This window comes from Adelges cooleyi, unplaced genomic scaffold, assembly GCF_023614345.1.
Source record: "Adelges cooleyi isolate 19-005CV unplaced genomic scaffold, UGA_ACOO_1.1 ACOO_flye_CR_arks_rails_tigmint_CR_PRNA_651, whole genome shotgun sequence".
NCBI classification, from domain to species: domain Eukaryota; kingdom Metazoa; phylum Arthropoda; class Insecta; order Hemiptera; family Adelgidae; genus Adelges; species Adelges cooleyi.
The window spans coordinates 7,626,084-7,650,071 of NW_026096352.1; the positions used below are offsets into that span (position 1 = coordinate 7,626,084).

The window sequence follows — 23,988 nt, forward strand, 5'->3', positions numbered from 1 at the left end:
TTCAAATAAAATTGTTTTTGGGGGCCGTTTAATCGGCAGGCTGACCCTGCCTCCAAGTGTATGGCACAAATCATTGTACGAGACATGTTCAATCGGTTAACGCAGTTATAGTGTTGAGACTTGAGTGTAATATGTGGAGTACTATTTAAAATACACGCAAGAAAATAATAAATATCTTCATTAGTCAAATGAAAAATATAAGGACAGGTATTAAAACTCATCAGAATATCTAATAATAGAAAATATCAATATCAATTCAGAATTATATTTGTATTTAATTATAAACATTCACATACAAATTTTACACTTAATTTAATTCATTAATTATTATTAAAAAAAAGTATTTCTTTTAAACATCTTTTGGATACATTTTTTTCAACCAGTCCCGCGGTAAATATCTTGTACCGTCGAATTTCTCAAAATAATGTTCTATCATTGTATGGTGTACCTAAACAAAGTAAATTATTTAACATCAAATTGTGTCTGGAGTAATAGCCACATAGAAGCAACGGGCACAATATTTCAAAATATTACTTCAACGTCTAGCAGTAGTAACATACGATCCTGTTGCTCCAAAGACGATTCGTTTTTGTTCTCTATCAATAAAACATAAACGGGTTCTTTGGTTAAGTCCTGCGTATAGACAATGAAATAAGTTAATAATAAGTCAAGTTCATAATTATTATTGAAAATTGAATAAATGATTAATCACTAATGATTAAATTGTTCGATAATTAAACGACAAAGTAAATTAATCCATGAGTAATCGATTATGTATTTATGCTCTATATTGTTCAGCATTCTGTTACGACTTACCGACATATCAATGGACCATCCGACCACTACGGCTATACTCAAATCATATGTAAGCACTACGTCTCCTACTCTATACTTAAGATGGGGTGGTCTAAATTCGTGAATGTCGTCCTTGGGAATTTCGCTTTCCTCGACGTCTTGCGTTGTCGGTACAGCGTAATCGAATATGCTCCATAAATAAGGTCCTAATAGAAAAAAAACAATCACATAAACAATATAAATTTTAAAAAAAATGATAGTTCCTATCCGATATTTATTCTTTCTTCAACTTGTTTGTTCCTATTTTATAACTCAATAACTGTTCTGGAACAAACGAACATTTTTGGTTTTTTGCAACTTTTGTTTCAAAACTAATAAAACTTACTGTTATGGTTTCTTAACTCTTTTTTTTTAATTCGTTTCAAAATAAAAATGCCTACTGTTTTAAAAAGTGTCTAATTTTTTTAAAAAATATTTTTCAAAATTATATACAAAATAATAAGAATCAAACATGACAACTTAATAGGAATAATTAATAGTAACTTAAGGAATAATTTCTTGAAATTTATCCGGACTCTACAATAAAAATATTTAGAGGTTATAAAAAGTGAATAATGTGATTAAGTACTTAAATAGAAACATAAATCGTTTAAACTTGAGGATCTTAAGAATTAGACACTATAATATATACTATATATTATATTGTATACTAACACAGTATTTAGATTTAACACAGTTTCTAGTTTCATATTATTTTATAAAAAAATAATGACTAAAGAGTAATACATTCACTTCATTAGTGAAATAAACGAAAATCTAACGTACTGAAAAGTGGGGTTAAAATGTTCACTTGGAATTATTATAATTGAAAGTAAAAAAATCACTATTAAGGTCCCTGGATACCGATCGTTTTTTCAGCTAAAACGCATCATTTTTTGTCAATCGCACAGGTTGAATCAGTGACGAGTGATCCGATAAGCAATTTAAAAACAGATATGAATTCGTCATGAAGTTTACTTGAGATCGGTCAGAGTACTTATTTTAATTTTTTAAATTTGAAATTTTATAAAATGTTCAAACTTGTTTTATGCGTAGTAGGAATATGATATCAAAAAAGTACGCTGACCGATCTCAAGTAAACTTCATGACAAATTCAAATCTGTTTTTAGATTACTTATCGGATCACTGGTTCAGCCTGTGCGATGGACAAAAAATGGACTATTATATTAACTAAAATGGCTTTTACTCATAGAAAAAATGATTTAAATTAAAAACAATACCACGAAGCTTATACAAATTAACAGCTAAATTAATTGACATGGTCGAAATTTATTAAAACCACTTTTTTCTTAAATATTGCTTATACAAAACTCCTTAAAAATGGACGGTATCTAGGGGCCTTAACAAAACACTTTGCCACAAATTAGTAGCTGTGGTAAAGGAGACGTTAAATAAGTAAAAATGAAATGCAAAGGCAAGTTGGCATTATAATATCTACACAGGTATTGATTTTTTAGTACTTTTAGTTTTTCCATTATGGGCAAAATTAACAATAGTTTATTTATTTTCATTAGTTAGGATGTTTTAGGTACCTACAGGCTACACCTTGTATGTAATTACCTACTTTAGTTTTTACTTAACATGCTCACAAGTACGAACAAATGTTTTTAACATTAATATGCAGGCTTATAGTTCCTTAAATATATTACACAAATATAATAAGGAACTATTTTGATTTTTCATTACTTTTTTAAAAATTATAAAAACGTGTACCTAATTTTCAACCACCAAAATGGAATTAATTTAAATTGAGGATTGTATTATACATTACAGTAATTCGATGATTTTATGACCCTGCTTGTATATAACGAAGTTAAAAAGGTTTGACTACCTACAAGCTAATCCAAATGCCAGCCATCTAGAAGTTAGAACACCAGCTGTACATAATGTTCATAATGATTGATGTCGACTTACTTGGATCGATATAGTCCATAACATAATCGCTATCATATAATTCATCGGGTAAACTTTTAAACAATTGCAAAATATATTCTTTTATTTCACGGTTATATCTCATTAAGTAAATTTGTAAAGGAACTGATAAAATTAAAAGTACTAACGATACGACGTTTCTTAATTGCATTGCCCCGTTATAATTGTCAAATAAAGAAATATATAAGAATATTTAAAAATCAAAACATTGCTTTTAACTTTTATTAATAATTAAGGTAGGTACGCAAAGTAATGCTGCTATAATAATACATACGTGTTATATTGTGATGATTAATACACTATAATATGAATAACCAGATATTAGGTGGGTACCTAAAAGTATGGTTTACGGTTATTCTACACATTTATTTTCATATACATTTTCGTATACACAGTTGTTTTAAGCATATGTTGTAGGTATGTCTTATATATATATTATAAAAAATGTATACATAAAAATATGTTGCATAGTTTATATACATACCTACCTAACGTATATTGATACGTATATTTACAAATTCAAATCATTTTTTAACCTAGGTATTTTCCAAAAAGTCGCCTTAACAAACATTTATTAATGGTCATTCCAACCACCCCAAGTCTCTTCGCTAAGAAAATTACATTTAATGCAGCTATCAAGTATGAAAGATTATTATTATAAAAGATAATAAAGTTATTAGATATCGGGTTTTTTTGGGAAAAGTCGAATTTTTGTGGTCTTATTACAAATAGATACAGGTATCATCAAGATTGTTAAGTATATACGGTATCTCATAAAAAAAACGTCTTTATCTTAATTCTATACCATCTTTGTATATATATGTTATATTTATGCCTGAAGGGGATTACATGCAGTTTGTTTTTAAGGAGTTTTGTATAGGCAATATTTAGGAAAAAAGAGGTTTTAATAAATGTCGATCTTATTAATTAATTTACCGGTAAATTTTTATAAACTTCAATGTGTTATTATTACATTTAAATCATATTTTCTATGAGTAAAAGCCACTTTGGTTTATTTTAAAACCAAAAATCCAGACAAAATGTCGTCTATATAGGATGGTCCAATTTCAATTCTGCATTTGGCTACTTTACTATGTTATGTAGCGTGCCGATTTTCATTTAAAAATTTCAATTTCTTGTAATTAAATAATTTAAATTTGCAATTTTTTCAATATTAAAACCCGATTTTTTTACAAAACCAAAAAACTGTTTCCTACATAAAATTTTAATGTTTCAACTAAAATTATATAGACTGTAGTATAGCAATAGCAGTGGTATATTATAATATAGTAAAGTAACAATAAATTAATGTGGCATGTATACATTATAAATGATGACTTAATTTGATTCATAAAAATCATTAAAATAATACTGATATAATATAACAATTAACAAAACTAAATAACTAATAAGTATAAAAATGTTAGTTGTATGGGTATACATGTCACATGATTGTATAAATGTACAGCGAACCTTACTATTTTCGAAACTATTTATTATGCAAAAAGTTACTGTACAAGTCCATTTCAATCTGCAACATATTTTGAGTGGTCGCTACCCACAAATTACGCCACTGATTTTCTCTACAAATACATTTTGATTTCAAATAATTTCCAGACAAATAATTTCTCTTTCATCAAAACAATTTTTTTTTTAATTTTGGAAATGGCCAGAAAAATTGTTGAAAACGATCGAACATAATGCGGTAAGCAAAATGGACCTCTTTTCGGCATTTTTCAAAGTTGAGATAGTATTATTTTTTAATTCCTTTTTAATTTTTGAACAATTTGAGACCGTTTACAACTTTGTAGCTAAGAAAATGATATAAGTTGTTGTACATTGAAGCTTGGGGCTAAAAAGAGGTCCCTTTTTCCGAGATCAATTTATGCATACTAATTTCAGCTATTACTCGATTCGACGTTTTTACCTAAATCTAATTCTAGAGATTCTAGAGAAGGTAGGTGCAATAGTTGAACTTAATAATAATATTATCCTTAGAGTGTATTATATTGTAGATAACTCGCAGACCTGTGCAAGGGCGCCCACAGGGAGGGGTAGGGGGATAAATCCCCCCTAGCTTCTCCGCAAATTAAAAATGTATATCTAATTACCAAAATTTGTATAATCTATTACAAAATCATAGGCGATCCCTCCCCCCTGAATTTTTTACTGCGGGTGCCATTGGACCTGTGGTTGTTTAAACCTTTTATCTCCTATATTTTACAACTAATTACTAAAATACATCTTTCATAACAAATACGTATATCTTCCTTTAATTATTTCCACCTTAATATAATGGTTTTTATAAAATTCAGAAAAAAAAACACTCATTTCTTGGATATACGCCGTATAAAGACTTGATTAAAAGCAAGTATAGTTTTATAAAATTTAAATTGCTACGAAGATTAACGATTTACATTTAGGACATAAATGTTTACATTAGGATTAGGACTTACAATAGTTCAGTATTTTGGGGATATTCGATATCCGAAAATGATTCGAATAGTATTAGTATCTGGATACCCTTGTTTTATTTAACCAGTTGTAAGATGGCAATCATATCAAGACCGCCAACAGGTGAAAATTCAGAGGCTGCCTATGATTTATTTTAACTTGCAGAGGAGCTAGGGAGGAGTTCCCCCTAACCCCTCTCTGTGGGCCTTTTTAAATCATACTGAAAAGCGCATTTTTAAGTATTGTTGTTTAAAAATGTTGCCTCTCCCTTTCAAAAACTGAAATGACGCCACTGATCAATTTGTTATTTTTTTGTCGAACTGGATCGGCTTAAAACATTTCAAACATCCTTTAGATAATAATTGGAATCTTAATTTTTTCCACTTAAAATTCATATTTTATTGTTCACAAATTCTTTAAATAAAAATGTATGTATTCTTTAACACAGTATTGGCACTACAATGCTATTATCGATATTTGTACTTCCACTATTACGAATTCGTATCGAAGTGTTTATTTGAAAGCTATTTTATCACTTTCAGTTGTAATAATTCATATAGACCTGTGACCTCCCCAATTAACTCCACTCTCACTGCCTAGACTCCACTGTACTAGCTTTTATTTAATTTTTTTTACAAAAATATACATTAGAACTAATTATATACTAAAAAAAAACTATGTATATATATTCAAATATTTTATGTCATATTTTTTTAAGATGTAAGTCATTCTAAAAAGGCTAAATCAAGAGACAAGATTCAAGAATTAGCTAAAAATAAAAAATTATAAATCATTTTTTGGAAGTCAAGGTAATATATATTTACAAAATAAATGCATTAACAATGAATGAACACAGACTTCAATTAACAAATTATTAAAGTAGTATATATTAAGTTGCAACATTTTTTGGTATCAAAATGAACCATTAATTAAACTAAATAAAGTTAAAGCAACAAAACAAAAGAGAAGCTTAAAATAAGTACCTGCTAGATGTATACAATTTTTTTATAGCTTTTAAACCAATCTTATCATAATTTGAACAGATTTTGTTATTTATTCTAAATGTAGAATAAAACAGGATAACATTGAAAATATTTATAATCGAATTTCGCATCTAAAAATATTATATATTTATAAATAAATTACAATGACCAATTAATATATAAAATAAATTATACGCATGACTACAAGTTGATGGTCTTCCAAGTTAAAAGTATTTGTGTTCTTTTTTTTTTATAACGGCTGCAATTTTGAAGTTGATTATGGTTTTGAATACCTACATCTGTGACAACATATAAAATGCACATACATGTTAAAAATGGATCGTCTCTTGTTAATTTACAACTTTAGGTGACACGTTTTTATGCTCAAATATACAAAAGAAACTAAACGGAGTAAACAATAATAAATTTTTAACAAATAAACATATTACATTCCTTTTACATACCCTGTTCATTTTACATAATAAAAAAAAATTGTTTACACAATTAAATGTTTAATTTATGTAAGAAATTTAAATTATTATTTTGTAAGAAAAAAAAACAATTTATATAATTAGATGGGTGAAATAATATTAATGTAATAATTAGTAAAAATTATATAAAATAAAATAAAATGAAAACTAGAAAACAAGCAAGTTAATCATTATTTTTTAATAAAGTAATTGGCGACAGTATGTTGTATAATATACAACATATTATATAACATTATACAACTTTTAAAAAAATGTTAACAGATATTCATATAAGTAAACAAATAAGAATAAAAATAAGTAGAATATATGCATTTTACATAAATTTACAATAAATATATTTGTAATATCTTAATGTACTTAATTAACGAACAGGATATGTTTAAAAAATGTCATTCAATTCTGATTAAGAATGTAATACAATATCAATCAGTTAGAGCTGGTATACATTTTTTTTTAAAAAATAAAAATACTTGTTCAAACTGTTAAACAATACTAACTATGTTTGATTAAACATACAAATCATATAAAACATGCATATCTAGTTATACACACTAATTATTGAACATTCCAACTAATTTTATAATGCTTGTAACCTATATGGAAACTTTTTTATTATTTCGTTCTATTAGGTGTAGTTTAAGGGCGTAAGTTCTGAAATTTAGACTTAAGGTAGATCTATATTGGGATTATAACATTTACAATTTTTAAAAAAATCTGAATCTATTTTTTATTAGAACAAAATATAAAAAAAACGAAAATTACACTTATTAGTAAATTCTAGATTGCTATGTTTAGTGAATACAGGTATCCAAATTATTTTTGAATTATGTTGTTTATTAGGATGCATGCATATAATGTTCTAATCGCACCCACCATAATACATGTACTAAAAATACAATACAAGGCACATTATTGTCATTACAATTAATTTTATCGAATATTTGTATATCTACCATCTACAGATTCAAAGTGTTTATTTATAAAGCGTTGATATTAATACTTTAAACTATAATAATTTATGTGAACTTGTGACTTCTGCCCAATATATTTTATTCCTACAATGCCCCAACCTGTACTGTATTTTTTTTATGTATATTAAAATGAAACCAGTTTTGTTGATTTTTATCAGAAACATAATGCATATTTAAAAAAAGTAATTTTAATTTTAATTTTAAATATTATTTCAGTTAATACTGACATAAAAAATTTAGTTATGTGAAATTGTATTGAAATTGACTCTGTTCTATTGTATTACACATTGCTATTTATAAAAGTAAAATTTGAATGAAACTTATAAATATTAGTTTTAAAATAAATCTAATGACTAGCATAAATAAAATGTTATTTAAAATGATAACATAAATAATTAATAATTAAGCTAAATAATATGTAAGAACTTATAAATAAAAACAACATTTTTAAACGATAAACAAATATTTAAAATGAAATAGTTGAGGTAATAACTCGAAAAAAAATAATAATAATAAAAGCACTACAAAATACATAACAATAATGGTGTGTTACAAATTATAGGGTAAATAGGTGAATTAAATTATTACTATTTAAATAAAACAAAACAAAAATCAAATTTGGTAAAAACTTAAGCAAAATGTAACTGTATAAAATTACAATAGGTTTTTTTTATTTTAATGTAAATGACATGAAGGGCCAAACGATAAATTCATTGTATCTACCTAAATGAAAATTGATGGACCAAGAATTTTGTGTAAATTAATAATACGCTTGAATGGTGGTCTATATTGAACCTAACATACTATTGAAGAACATTATTATAAAACCGAAATATAAAGTAAATAAAAGTAAGCCTCGTAGAGAATTGTGTTATTGCAATACTTACTAATACAAGAATATGAAATATATTATCGAAATTTAAAAGACTAAGTTATTAAAATATCTAGTTAAACTAAAATTTAGTTACTTAGATAATCAATATTTATACAAATTGTATAAATTTAAATATTAGTAATCAAACATTTATATCAAAATAAAGTGTGTAAAATTGTTATTAGTGAAGTCGTAGTTAAGATTTAATATTAATTCACACATAGAATCGAGAAGACTATGAAAAAAAAACAATTATATAACCATACTAAAAAAATGTATATATAAATTTTATTGACTTAAATATTTTATTTAAACTAAGTTACTTATCGGTATGGTAATTAAATATTAGTAGAATCTTTTGAATACACTTGGTTAATAAAATCGATTTTGATAATCCCATTACAACGAATAATTATGTATTATTAATATTAATTTTTTTAAGGTTAGCATTTAATGACAAAGTTACAGAGTTTCTCAATTATTTCAAAAGAGCGCATTAGAATAAAAATTAAAGACATTACTGACTAGCCATAAAAAAAAATAATGCATTTTTTAATACTACAAATACCTGATTGAAATTTATAACATTTACGTTATATTTTTTTTTCTTTCTTAATTCCTCATTTTTGATAACACTAGTTGTCTGTAATCGAATTGGGCAGTTTTTCAATTTGTAATATACTATAAAATAAACTATGTTATATTTAACTCTGTCAACATGTAAGACAAGGAATGTTTTATTTTAGGTGAATTTTTTGTGAAATTTGTAAAATTTACAATTTTTAATTTATGTAGAAAAAAAAATTATCAATTTTGATTACACATTTAATTTTGTTTTTACTACAAGTAACAAGAACTGGCATTTTTTTTCCCCCACATAAAAAAAAACAGTGACCAGAGATAAAGCAAGTTATTTTGGTTTTCCATACATCTTAAGGTACAATTAAGGTACTAAGCATAATATATTTTTCTGAAAAACAGATCATGTTCCTAAGTTTATCTAATGCATGATTAATGCTGTGTGACGTAACACTTGATTTATAGGATAAACCAAATACTACAACTATTGTGTCATTCAAGTCGCCAGCTCACAGTCTCAAAAGTCATTATATAATTTTACTAGATTTCCATGTCAAAAAATAAAATATCCATCAGTTGCGCTTTAAAAGGGCGCAGAACCAGTAAAACATTATAATGAAATATGATCTCGTTTGGTGACCAATTTTATAAAACCAAAAAAATGGCCTTCTTGTTAATTAGTTAAAAGTTTCATTTGCCTCCATGAACATTGAAAATCGGTTCAGTGGTTACAGACATATGTATGTACTCATAGAAGCACGCCAAAGCACTATGACCTGCTTTATCTCGGGTCATTGTTGTTTTTTACATGGAAAATAATATAATAGTTCTTGTTACTTGTAGTAGAAACAAAATAAAATGTATCATTAAAATTTATAATTTTTTTTCTCCAAATAAAACCTTAATTTTATACATTTCATAAAAAGCCACCTTTAACTAATTAAGAAAAAACTTTTATACCTTCTGTATTGTCGTTTTCTGATAATTCTGTATTATTTCTGTGTTTTCCTTCCAAAGAACTACTATTTTTTATAGAAACAATTATAGGATTTATTAACACTTAATAATTTAAAATCTCGGTAGAATAAATTTACCTTGAACTAACAACACTTCTGATTGCAGACTGCAATATACGAGCAGGATAGAACGTACTAGGTTTATTTTTTACTTCAATTTGAACCTTAAATAAAAAATTAATATAAGAAACCTTTTATATTTATTAGAAGAAGTCAAAATATAAATGATTTTACTGTGTTCATACGAAGTGCTCGCCTTCTTTTTAATTCTATTCTTAAATCAACAGATGATGAAGACTGTTTATCCTCTTTTACCAATTCTTTTTTTTTTGCCACAACTTTTTGTACTTCATGATTAATTTCACCTTCTTCTTCCTCATCTGTTATTTCAATGCAACTATCACTAGTTTCTTCTACTTTTTCATATTCTTCCAGATATTCATTTCCTTGAGATACATCCTCTTCTTCAATACTATCTTGTTCTTTAACTTCTTCAGGAGCACTAGATAGTTTAAATGTACCTGTTAATTTATTAAATATTATTTACCGTATATGATTTTTATTTGTCTTTAAATAAAGAGGAAATAATTTAAATATGCAAAGAAAAAAATGTCTAAACAATAATAAAGTAACTCACATATACACATATACATGCAGTTTACTTTTTTTTATAGCACCCCCAACAAGGTAATCATAACTTTATTTTTATTTTTCTTAATAGCTATTATTTTGTTTTATATCACAAAAATCTGAAGTAACATTGCAATTTAATAGTCCTAAGAAGTGTCACTTTTTTGTTAAAAAACTACTACATGTTTAATTATTTATTAAACTTATAATAATGGTCAATACAATTTACCTTTTCCCATTTGTTGTTTAATAATTTTTTCTTGACCAAAAACAATTCTTGGTCGTGGTTGTTTGATTGTTTTTCCAGAAATTGAATTCAATTTTACAATCCGACAAGTAACATCAGATTTAGAATCATTTTTTATTTTTATACTGAAATTGTTCAATGCTTGATGCATTTGAGGAGAGTTAAATTTTTTTGGTACTTGTAAAACTTTATTTGTAATTTCTGGTACAACTTTTTCGGTTTGAATAGGAACTTGAACAGAGTTAGATTTTTTTAATATTATTTTTTTGCTTGTTGGTTCAATAGATTTATTGGATTCAAATTTTCTTTTTCTTGCTTCTAATACAGGGTCTAACAATTTAATTTCAGCGTCTTTATCAATAAGTTTTATTTTTTCTTTAGTTATTAAGTGTTCATTATCTAATAACTTAGTATCTTTGCTTCGATATGCAGGGGATACAGGTCTTGATTTCTTTAATAGACTAGATGATTGTTTCCCAAAGAGCTTTCTACTTTTAGGTGATCTTGATTTTGATCGAATAGGTGATCTTGATTTTGATTGAATCGGTGATCTGCTTCTTCTCTTTTTTAAAGGAGAAAGCAGTCTACTTGTTTTATCAGTATCCTTAGACAATGATCTACGTCTTCTTCTTGAAGACGGTGAATGATGTGTATGAGATTTCGCCGGTGAATATCTTTTTGGAGAAAGATTTTTTTCTCTCAAAAGTGACAATCTTTCTTGTGATCTTCTAGATTTTAAAGATCCAAGATAGTTTTTAGACCTAACTGGTGAATATCTATAATTATCTGGAGTAGAAGACTTTCTACGGAGTGATTTTGGTGGTAGTGATCCTTTGCAAAGTTCATTGTAAGGAGAAATAGATTTTTTTATAAGAGGCGTTGGAGATTTGGAAGGAAGATGTGCTTTTGGTAGCATTTTATAATCATCACTGTCCTTTGAATGAACAGTTTTTTGGTTTTCACCTTTAAAAATATTTTTGAAGTTGCTTTCGGCTTCAAAGGATTTTTCTTTCTTTGATTTAGTACATTGTTTTAATTTTTTATTTTCTTTCTTGGAAGGTTTAGCCACTTCACAAGCGATTTCAGCTTCCATTATGTCCATTAACTTATCTAGATCATCTAAGTCTTCATCTTGTTGACCTAATAATAATACATCCCCGTCATCTGAATCAACATTATCTTCTTTTTCTGCACTACCCCCACTGCTTTCATCAGAGCCAGATTCATTCTCCAATCTACTAAATTTAGTAGATACTAATAATTGTATAAAAATAAATATATTATTAATAAGAACAATATTTTAATAAATAATAAAAATTACCTTTCTCTTTTGTTTTTTCACAATTATTTGCATCATTTGTTTCTGTACCACCCGATACTTTTGTACATATTTTATTATCCTCCTTAATTTTACAATGATAATTTTCTGGAAGAGAATCCCCTTCATTATCAGTTGGTATAATAGCAATTAAATTGTTGTTGGAATGAGCTGCTCTAAGAGAACCATCCTGAAAATACAAATAAGTTCATTCAATAGTTTTAGTTTAACAAACATACAATTTAGTATACTTACATTTATATAAGTACTTTTATATGGTCTATTAGATGAACAAAATCTACTTCTATTATTTCTATTAGAAATATTACTGTAGGCACTGCTATTTGTTGGTAAAATATTATTTGTATTTTTTTGGTTTTTAGATTTTCTTTTACAAGTCATAAGTGCTGCTAACCGTAAAGATTCCACATCGTCATCATCAATATTCTGAAAAATAATATGATTTGGTTATTATAAATAATTTAAGTTGTCATAGGGTTTCTTTATTGAGATATGATATTCCCTATTTTATGAGAATAAACTTACTGAACCCACTAAATTGATTTACTTTCCACACATTAACTATCACAATATAGTTTTGATTAGTAATTATATAACAAAGACAAAGTAATTATAGAATTTAGAAACATGTTTTTCGGGAGCATGTCATTAGTTAGTAAAAGTTCTGTTTAAACAAAAAGACTTAAAAACGTAGGTAAAAAGTAAATTTTAAGTAATGTAATACATCAATCCTATTTTTAGTGGCATAAATGTATTTAATAAATCACCAGAGTTCCCAACTAAAGAAAAAAAAGAATCATAGTAGTAGTTCTAATCTAAAAAATTGAATCGGAAACAGTTTAAAAGTTTTCCATGCAGAACTATCAATGCCTTGTCCTAGGAAGGAGGTTTCGACAAACACACATTCTCTATCTCTAACGTTTTTTCTGTTTCTGTTATGTTTTTAACTCGATAATTTTTTGCTCAGCAAATAGAACCTGCTGACTGAGTGACTAACTATACCCTGTCTGCCAAACATGCTGACATAGACTGGAGACCAAACAGCCGCTGAGGACTCGTTTTTACTTCCAAAAACCCCAATTGAAGGTGACCAATTGGCAATGCCAATTCTGATTGACCGCTGTCGATCACAGCCATCAGCAAGCAGGGCAGTCTCAGTCACAATAGGTGCCTAAGTAGTCAATTTCTATAAACCTATCAGTTCCTGTAATCTATAATTCATGTAAAAAGAGCTACTTTAAAATCGATTTTCAAACAGTTATTTTATTTCTAACAATATTTTGACTTATTATTATTACTTAAGTTTTACAGTCCTAGGTACATGATAAGTCAACTTACATTATAATCCATATTGACTATTGTTTTATTCCAAACATCTATATTATAAAAAATAACAATTATAAATTAAAAATACGAAAAAATGTTTGTTTTAATGTAGTTGAAACCATTGAAAGATAAAACCACAAACTAAGATATTATATTGAAGCGCGCAGTCTTTATTCTTTAATTGTAAAAACTAAAATAAATTATAAAATAGTGGTTGACAACAAACACCAAACTATCATAGACTCACTCTATACATCATAACATTACAATGAAATTAAGTGATAAGCCTCATACCAATCTAATGATTTTCATGAAAATATACAAAGATAGGTATGCCATAAAGATGTGTTATCAAATTTCACAATATGGCTACTAGACCTAGTGTTCTATTATATAGTTATTATATATTAATATGGTCTATTCAGTCTATACTTTTATCACTTAAAATTATTTAATTCATTTATCATTTTTAATTATTTAAAATATTAATTATTTACATACAATCAGTGTTATCGCCGGAAATACACGGCCGTCGGATAAGTGAGAACACCAGCTGTTTTGGAGTTTAAGCATAAAGCACAGACTATTTGACTATACATATAGTGTATGCATAAAGTACAATGTAATCTAATGGTATTGGAACTTATTATATCGTTATGATTAGAATTCAGACTATGAGACGCAGAGAGAAGAAACTAATTCCTTCTTCTTAACAATTAATACATTATAAGAAATCACAAAGAAAATATTTTATATTATGAAGTAGTAATTCTAATTAATCATTTGACATAATTTACATTTCATAATATTTTATTAATATCACTGATTACTTTTACTACTTTCATACTTTTGTAAAGTTTGTCTTAAGGGGGTCGCAGCATGATTTTTACAAACAAATGTTAAGTAGAGGTATCAAAAAATAAAAACGCCACCCCATAGGTAAAGTTGTTTTCTATACATAGTGAGAATTTGGTAAATTTACCCCTTAAGAGGATCGGAACACAACTAGTTTTCTTGCGTGTTAGACCAATAAACGGTGTTAAATTAGACATACTTTCCAATGTTGGATTTTAATTTTTAAAGTATGTATGGATTTGTTGACAAATCGTTTAGGTTTCTTAGGAAGCCGATTTTCGATTTTAAATTTAGTATGCTTAAAATAAATTCCAATGTTGTTCGGAAATTATCACTGAATTTTTAAAAATAATTTTGGAGGTCTTCAAGAGATAAAATTGAAAATCGCCTACTTAAGAATCCTAGAATTTAGCACCGCTTATTGGTCTAAAACGCACAAAAACTAGCTGTGCCCCGACCCCCTTAAAGGGTAGATTTACCAAACTCTCACAATGTATAGAGAAAAACTTTATCAATGAGGTGGCGTTTTTATTTTTTTGATATCTATACCAAATATTTTTTTGTAAAAACCATGCTGCGGCCCCCTTAAAGCATCGATTACATTGAGCGAGTTTACAAGCTGCTAGTTGACGAGTTTAGAAGCGGGCGAGTCGGCTAGTACGATAGTGATGATCACACGTAAAACTTCCCACTCGCTCAGTAGCCAACAAGCTAGCGAGTAGCGTTAAAAAACCACGTGTTGTGGATACATTTTTATTATAATTTATTACGTTTTTGTTATTTTTCCTTTAAAATTTCTGGGTGTCCTACTGTTAAAATGAAGTGGAACGTCAATAATATTGTGGAATTTCTTAGGTAATGTCTACCAGCAGTACCCTTTGTTATGGAATATAAAAGACAAGGACTATTGCAACATAAAATTAAAAAGTGAAATTTTTCAACGTATTTTTTATGAACTTAATGAAAAACAGTTAATTGGAGGAATGGATGAGAAACAACTGAAGGATAAAATCAAATCACTTAAAGATGTCTACAGACAAGAACTACACAAAATTGAAAAAAGCAAAAAAAGTGGTTGTGGTACTGAAGAAGTTTATTCACCAAAGCTGGCATGGTTTAATGAAGCAAATTATTTGTCAGAGGTTTCGAATACAAGAAATCTCCAGTTGCTAGATAACGTAGTGTAACTTCTAGTTTTGTGGCTACTGAAATTGACATTCTCATTATCGTATCTTCTTTTTTGAGCATTCCATTTACCATCTGCAGTAAATCTTCAAAATGCGTACAGTATAATCTCAAAATATTTCGATAAGCCGAAGCGTCTTCGTCCTTCAACTTTTCAGTAAACTGCTCGATGCACCATACATCTCACGTCTGCCTATCCATGATTTCATCCACACAGTCCTCTTCCTTTTCTGATTTTCTTTTTAACTCCTTTTTGATGGCATTAGCTAAAATAATGTCTCCGGCACGAACTATTTCCGTCGACATTTTGTAGACACTAAAACCAGGAACCACCGAGTAGATGAGTAATCACAGCTAGTTTACTAGCAACTATGATTACATACGGCTAGTTTACTAGCTTAAAATCCAAAACGCTAGCGATTAGCGAGTAAAGTAGCCCAGCTTTCAACTTTACTCGCAGATAGTTTACAACCTGCTAGTTGGCTAGTGAACATGATTACACTGGGCGAGTTTACTAGCAGCTGGTAAATTTCAACTAGCAGCTTGTAAACTCGCTCAATGTAATCGACGCTTGAGGTGATTAGATACCGATTAATCCTGCCACCGTCTATCTCACACACAACAGGAATTATGACATATTTATTATTTGTCTATCAATCTACTGATGCGATATGGAATCTTAAAACAGACTTTAATTCGTCACAAAGTTTACTCAAGATCGGATCTTAACCTATTTTTAATTTTTACGCTTTCCGAATTAGTTTTTAAAATTTTTAAATCTAATTTGAAATCTGTTTTCAGATATTGCATTGGAAGAGGTTGCGTGAGTGAAGTAGACGGGAATAAACGACATCCATTCCCCCTAAATCACGATAAATCATGTTCTTTTATCGTGGTATTAATAGGTATAATATATAAAACTCAATGTTAAAAATATAATTATATTAAGTTAGTTCTTATTTTGGGCCTAATCGAATTTTGATGCAGCCGTCCCTCACAACAACTCTGAATGTATAAAAAATATTTTTTTTTTAAATGTCAGCATCCAAGTTATATATAGTATAGTATAATATTCTTTAACCCCTCTGTATTAATATGAACTTTTCTTATCAGGAGAAAACTGGTTTGAGATGCACACAATAAGTAAATTTTACTTCTTTTCTTCAAAATTAATTATTAATTTAATATCAATTACGTACATAATTCGCAAAAACAAAACGTCGGACACTTATCAGTCTCTAGGTTTCTCTTCTTGTTATTCTGCGTTCGTGGTATTATCACTACTCATTATCAGTATACGAATACAGAATCCAGATTAAGTATTGGTAATATACTGTTTACAGCCATTTCACAGAAATCTACGACGAATACGGTTTTAATTATATTTATCGCCTTTATTATAAATACATGTTATAATAATATATAATAAGAATTAACATTTTTTGTTTTAGAAATTATTAGTTACATTCATTAAAGTATCTTGTATTTAAAATAGGGTGTTGATGAACACAATGATTAGCTTTTAAATAAGTTTTTTTTAGCTTTTTGAAAATAACTTGCTATTATGTGGACTATATTTTCGAGAGATTCGTCAAAAGATTTTCCATTTGAAATTACTGAACCTTCAAATTATGGATTTAATGAAAAAAGTTTATGGAAACTGAACAAGGGAAAGAAAAAGGTAAAAGGTTTTTGAATATGCTAAAATGTTGCGTACAGCTAAATTTTAATCATGTAATTTATTGCTATTAATTTGATTTGCATTTAATAAAGTATTGCATAGGTGTCGACCTAAATCTAATGGATATGAGAGAGGACTATTAAAAAATAGTCTCTTATTTTACTTTAAACAGCTTTATCACAATTTAATAATGTGAGGTTAAATATTATTGTGGGAGACTACTGATTTAAAATCAAACTAAGTTATGACATAATATTATTAAATAAAAACTCTAATCACATTCTTATTCACTTCAATAAGATTACGTATTTCGGCAACAATTTTGCCATCTTTAACGCTAACAGCATACTAAGGACACACTGACAATATATCTTACTTATGTAGTAGTAATAACAACATACAGAAAGTTTGCATCTTTAACTTTTTTTACAAAATTTAGTAAACAACTGTAATGTACTTAAGTCTCAAATTAATACATTATATTAATTGTTTAACTTTTGTATATTCTTAGTAATTTTTTATAGTTTTCAACAATTAAGCAGTTTTATGTTGTGATTAGGATTGAGTGCATGTTCTACAACTTAAGATTTTCTTTAAACAGCACACCGATATTTGTTTTAGTTTTTCTAACATAACACATCATAATCTTCATACTGAATTTGTTAAATATCTGATTAATCCTGTTTACTTATTTTGTCCATCATGTTTCCTAAAACAAATTATTGTTGTAAACTATTTTTCCTTAAGTAAGTTAATTGTATTCTGTACAGGTCATTTTTTATACCAACTAAAAAAAAAAATTATTCTTAAACTAAGAAAAATTGTAAAATCTTTGAGTATTATAAATAAATTACTTATCACGACTCAAATAAAATAATAGACCACATTATAATATGAGTTATAACTAAAATTATCATATTAAAACAAAAAATAACCAAACTCCAAATTTGTTGCTTTCAGAAATGACATAAGAAAAACCATCACAAAAAAATTTAATTACTATACACAATCAATTAAATTGTAACTCCCAATCATGCACCTGCCCCGGTAAAATGATTTTTACAAACTTTCTCTAAATATCTCGGCATGGCAATCAAAATTTAACATGGAATATTCATATCAAAAACTTAATAATTAAACTAAGACAATTAACATTTTTTTTTTATAGCTAAAAAAATATTAAACAAAAACTTTATTAGAATAGCATATTTTGCAATGGCTCGATCATTAATCCAATATGGCATAATAGCTTGGGGGGGGGGGGGCTGTAATACCTCTCTTAAAGATAAAATATCAATTAGCCAAAAGAAACTAATAAAAATCATATTAAATAAACGGATAACAATACCATTTTGTGAATTATTTAAAATGTTAAGAGTACTTGACATTAACAATTTATTCAAAAAACAAGCAATATGCTTTATTTACAAAAATAATTTATTTAATACTAAAAATCAAAAATAGAAGTTTAGAAAAAATAATCTTGAAATACCATTCGTTAGCACCACAAAAACTTCAACACCTTTTTTACAAGTTGGTTTAATGTTCTTTAAATGTTATTCCAAAAGAATTATTAATTTGTACAAATTTTTCACACTTTAAATATAAACTTAAAAATTGGTTTTACAATAATCTTTAAATGTACAGTAATAATTATTTCTAAATGTATACTACAATACTCACCAATTTCTTATTTATATCTAATCATTTTTAGTCAAATAAGTTCTACTTCTTCTTGTTATTTTTATTACTATTATAATTAATTTATTTTTTGTCTTCTTTATTGTTAAAAAATTTTTAATTTAAATTATTATTTTTTTGATTATTTTCAACTGCACGCACTTCTAAACAGCACTTACCACTAAACTCTTTTAACTTTAAAAATAGTTATCCAAAACTGGTTATTAACCAGTCAACATTTTTAGTAAAATATTCTTAATTCAAAAAGTTAAAAAAATATATAGGTTACCATTTAAGTTTCAAAAGTTGCTATAAAAGTTTAGGTGGGGGTAGGAACATAATAATTTGTGGAATTAAGATATAATTGGGATCACATTATATACAAACACTATGAAAAAAAAAAATCAATTATTGGTTAAACCCAGTAATATATTGAGTGGCCCATGATGAAAGAATCTCCCTATAATATGTTGGTCCTATTTTTTAACCGCACAACAATATACAGTGGCCCATATTGGGCGGCCACTTATACATTGGTGCATATGCCGTCCTCGTGCTCACGCCTATGCTTCTCAGCTATTTAACCTAAATGGACATAGTATAAAAGTTTAAAATCTATACATATCTTAAACTGGAATTTCTAAATAGTTGTTTTCTATTATTTTGAAATAAATTTTTTTTTTTTCAGAGTACCAATCAAGATGTTTCTATTTTTGAATTTTTAATAAACGATGATATTCCTGGTGGAGAAACAAGATCTTTGCTCTCTAAATTAGCTGTAAAACATTTAAAGACTTTAAAGCATCCTAATGTTCTCACATTTTTAGAGAGCACTGAAGTAAGTTGTGTCTAATCATTTTATTTTTAAATAACTTATATTTCTAGATAGAATATTTAAAACTATGTACTATTTACCTTACTAAATTATAAATTTACAGGTCAAAACTACAATATACTTAGCAACTGAGTATGTTGAACCACTACAGTCATTTTTATCGGTTCAAAATGATTTACATGCTACATTTATGAAACAGTACATTGCTTGGGGTTTGTCTAATATAATAGTATGTAATTACTAATTAATCATTTTTTATGCAACTATTAATAGTTAAACTAAAATTATTGCTTTATAGGAAGGTTTAAAGTTTTTAAATATTGAAGCTAAACTAGTTCACAATAAAGTTTGTATTTGGTCAATATTTGTAAATAAAGCTGGTCAGTGGAAGTTAGGTGAATTGGAATGTATGAACAATTATGAAAATTCTCCTCCAGTTTATACTAGTGATTTATACCGTGCTCCAGGAAATCGTCAATCACCATTGTATGTTGCTTAAAATGTTGATTACTTATACCTTAATGTTTATGTATTGTTTCTATTTAGTTCCATTGATGTCTGGGGTTTAGGTATACTTATTTGGGAAATATATAATGGTCCTTTATCGCATCAGTCTGCTTTAAAAGATGTAAAAAAGGTAAGTTTGATTTTTTATTACTATCACATGATACTAATCAAATTTTATTAATAATTATATAGCTTCCAAACGAGTTGTTAAAAGTTTTTCCAAAAGTGATAGCAGCGGACCCTAATAGCCGTCCTTCATATGACAGTATAGTTTCAGTACTTCAAGACGAAAAATATTTCGGCAATGATTTAGAGAAAGCTATGACATCTTTAAGTCAATATCATTTGTTAGATGAAATTCAAAGAGCTTCATTTTTAGAAAAGTTACCAGGAATGCTTGAAAATTTTCCAAAAAATATTGCATTATACAATGTATTGCCTAGTCTTCTTGAAATGTTTAAATATATTAAAGAACAAAAGATTATCTTTCCTTCTATGATAAAGGTATGTTTAACTAGTTTATAAAACATTTCAAAAATAATTTTAGACAAACATTAATTATTTAACATTAATTTTGTGTATAGTTAAGTGTAATGCTAGAAGATCATGAATTCGAAGAGAAAATGATGCCATGTATTATTAAATTATATGAGTCTAATGATCGTGCTACACGAGTAATGTTACTTAACCAAATTGAGCTCTATGCCAGTAAGCTCATTCATTTTATAACAGAACTTTATTATTAGTACACATCTAATAAAAATTAGCAATTTTCAGATCGAGTAAAGCCTGATACGTTGAATGCAAATATATTTCCATTATTAGTAAGTGGACTGGCGGACGCTAGTCCTACTATACGGGAGTTGACTGTTCGAGTAAGTTAATAGTTAACAAAAAAAATACGTACATTTTGTAGTTACTATTTTTAAAATTATTTTATTCGCAGAGTATGACACATATTGCTTCTAAATTGAACCATAATAATTTAAATGTAGAGTTAATGAGACATTTTGCAAGGTTACAAATGAAAGATGATCAGGTACAAAAATATTCTTTTAACATTTATATACATATTTTTAATACTAATCTGTAATTTTATATATTTCTAGGGCAGTATAAGAACCAACACAACTGTGTGTTTAGGTAAAATAGCTCAACATTTAGATCCAAATATTAGAAGCAAAATACTATCTTCGGCATTTTCTCGAGCTTTGAAAGATCCATTTCCACCTTCAAGAATGGCAGGTTGTAGCTATTTTTTTTTTTCAATTAGTATCTAAATTAATAATTACTAGTTTTATATTTAAATATTGTTTTTAGGGATTTCAGCATTTTCAGCTACTCAACAGTATTATCCATTGGTTGAAGTTTCCTCTCGTGTCTTACCAGCTTTATGTCACGTTACTTTAGATCCTGAAAAAAATGTACGAGATATAGTTTTCCAAACAATTAAAGGTTTTTTAGGAAAACTTGAAAATGTATCTGAAGACGAAAGATTAAAAGAAAGAATTGGTAACACTATTATTAAATTTTTAATTTATAAGTATCTGAAATAATATAGTAGTACATTTACTTGTATAGATGAAGAAGTAGTAGCTAATTCCACCCCTGCTGTTTCTTCTTGGGCTGGATGGGCTGTCAATACTGTTACATCAAAATTTTATTTAGCTTCGAAAAACCCTCAAAAAGATGAAAAGCTGAATGAAAATCCAAAAGGTGAGCATACATTTTTTTCTAAAATTATTTATAATGAAATATGTACACAATTCAAATAAATCTTACAGATAATTCAAATACAAGTCAAAATATGATTCCAAGTAATAAACTAAATAGTAATAGTGAGCAGATGAAGCCTATATTTATAGACAAACAAATAAAAGCTTTGCATATTCATAATGTAATATTAATATATATTTAATTTATTACAAGATTATAAAAAAAACTTGTTTTAATCTATAATTATGATTAATTTAATTTTAGGAAGATAAAACCTATGAAAATTCTATAAATGAAAACATATCAAATAACTGGGAAGATAATTCTGGGTGGGACGTTGGAGATGATTGGGAAAGCATTAATACTAACCCTACGGTACAATAAGTATTTTAGTATAATAAATGTGTATATATATATACCGGGTGATTGGTTAATTTAGGCCCAGTCAAAAACTTAGATATAAATTTGATTTAGTTAAAACGGGAGAGGAAGTGCGGTTGAGTAATACGCGTAGATAAAAGTACCTCTACTCTCCACCCTTTCTCTCATCCTAAAATTTTAAACTTTAATAACTTTAGAACTAATTATCCAAAACTGGTTATCTACCAGTCAAAATGTTCAGCAAATTATTCTTAACTTAAAAATGTAATCAAATATATATGTTACCATTTTAACATTTAAGTTTATACAGTTTTAACAGAAGAGCGATGGGGTTATATTTTTGAAAAATATATTAAATTTGTCCCAACTAATAACTATAAAAATATTTTAAAACATTTTTTTATAAAGTAACATCTTCTAAGTTATTGACTGAACAATGGTTAACCAATCATCTGGTATAATTATGCACACATAAAATAATTACTTATATGAAAAAATGTATGTTCTAATTTAACCTAATTTAGGACCAGGAACCTAGTATATAATATTATTTTTTATTTCTTATTAATTTTTAATTTTTTCCGCAGCAAACAGAAAAGTCCACAAAAGTTAACGATGATTTCAGCTGGAATGATCAAGACCCAGTGATATTAGATAACATTGAAAGTTGTACAAATAGTAAGCTAAGAATACATAACTTGTGTTTCAATATAAAAAAGAATCCATGATTTTTTAAAAAAATTTATAGAAATGACCGAAGCAGCAAGAGAAAATTTACGAAAAAAGCGGGAAGAAAGAAAACAAGAACGTTTAAAACAGTTAGAAACTAAAAGAATAAATAAGCAATCTCTAAAATTAGGAGCAAAGAAACTATAAAGTGCTCTACTTATTATTAATATTTATTATTATAAACAATAAACAGTAAACTTTAATTACTATTATTATTATTATAATATAAGTCTCAATAATTAAGTAGTAAAAAGCAAATGTTAAGTACATCTTATAATATTATATTAATGATTTATAATTATTATTGTATTTTATATTCTATTGGAATTTAATTATTTATAATTTTTACATTATCATTGAAGTCATTAGTAGGTTTTTTACTTAAATCATTAATTTAATAATAAAACGTTCACATTCATGGAATAATCTTAATTATAGTATTTAAGTCATTGGTTATAAAAATTTTTATAGTTTTTTAGAACATTTTAATTTACAGCGATTTATGGGTTTATCATTATGTAAGTTTTACTTCTTTAATAGGATATATCTCCTATGTGTTAAAGATTTTATGGACGTATTCGAATTTATTCACCGTTCGTGTTGACACGTATTTTTATTACTAACTTTTAATTATAATCATTTCTAAAGAAATCTTTTTCAATCAAGCTTGGTTGTCTTTAGATCTCTTATTTTTTTTACTAACGATAATAATATATTACATT

General features: G+C 27.0%; 3 protein-coding genes across 7 annotated transcripts; 1 reads left to right on the plus strand and 2 right to left on the minus strand.

The window, feature by feature from the left end:
- Positions 1 to 296: 296 nt before the first annotated feature.
- On the minus strand, positions 297 to 3,075 carry LOC126844947 (uncharacterized). Its single transcript, XM_050583466.1, has 4 exons — positions 2,770 to 3,075; positions 817 to 1,001; positions 535 to 633; positions 297 to 448 (listed from the first exon to the last, which is right to left on the minus strand). The coding sequence occupies exons 1-4, from the start codon at positions 2,936 to 2,938 to the stop codon at positions 350 to 352; spliced, it is 552 nt and encodes a 183-aa protein (XP_050439423.1). The 5' UTR covers positions 2,939 to 3,075; the 3' UTR covers positions 297 to 349.
- A 3,190-nt stretch (positions 3,076 to 6,265) lies between these two features.
- On the minus strand, positions 6,266 to 13,906 carry LOC126844932 (serine/threonine-protein kinase PRP4 homolog). Of its 3 annotated transcripts, none has more exons than XM_050583437.1 (9): positions 13,710 to 13,906; positions 12,606 to 12,797; positions 12,354 to 12,540; positions 11,015 to 12,286; positions 10,390 to 10,676; positions 10,234 to 10,319; positions 10,100 to 10,158; positions 9,129 to 9,241; positions 6,266 to 6,523 (listed from the first exon to the last, which is right to left on the minus strand). In XM_050583437.1, exons 1-9 carry the CDS (start codon positions 13,719 to 13,721, stop codon positions 6,518 to 6,520), a joined length of 2,214 nt encoding a protein of 737 aa, XP_050439394.1. In that variant the 5' UTR covers positions 13,722 to 13,906; the 3' UTR covers positions 6,266 to 6,517. The 3 variants fall into 3 exon arrangements, with proteins under 3 accessions (XP_050439394.1, XP_050439395.1, XP_050439393.1); XM_050583438.1 differs by having other exon boundaries at positions 6,268 to 6,523; positions 9,153 to 9,241; positions 10,100 to 10,161; XM_050583436.1 differs by having other exon boundaries at positions 6,269 to 6,523; positions 10,100 to 10,161.
- A 2,485-nt stretch (positions 13,907 to 16,391) lies between these two features.
- Positions 16,392 to 23,537, plus strand: LOC126844934 (N-terminal kinase-like protein). 3 transcript variants are annotated; one of them, XM_050583440.1, is made up of 17 exons: positions 16,392 to 16,642; positions 17,233 to 17,418; positions 19,787 to 19,936; positions 20,037 to 20,162; positions 20,232 to 20,419; positions 20,480 to 20,570; positions 20,633 to 20,944; positions 21,025 to 21,148; positions 21,218 to 21,315; positions 21,387 to 21,479; positions 21,550 to 21,685; positions 21,761 to 21,952; positions 22,022 to 22,156; positions 22,225 to 22,337; positions 22,421 to 22,531; positions 23,125 to 23,215; positions 23,286 to 23,537. In XM_050583440.1, exons 2-17 carry the CDS (start codon positions 17,302 to 17,304, stop codon positions 23,411 to 23,413), a joined length of 2,205 nt encoding a protein of 734 aa, XP_050439397.1. In that variant the 5' UTR covers positions 16,392 to 16,642; positions 17,233 to 17,301; the 3' UTR covers positions 23,414 to 23,537. The 3 variants fall into 3 exon arrangements, with proteins under 3 accessions (XP_050439397.1, XP_050439396.1, XP_050439398.1); XM_050583439.1 differs by having other exon boundaries at positions 16,392 to 17,418; XM_050583441.1 differs by lacking the exon at positions 23,286 to 23,537 and having other exon boundaries at positions 16,392 to 17,418; positions 22,421 to 22,540.
- The last annotated feature ends 451 nt before the right edge of the window (positions 23,538 to 23,988 follow it).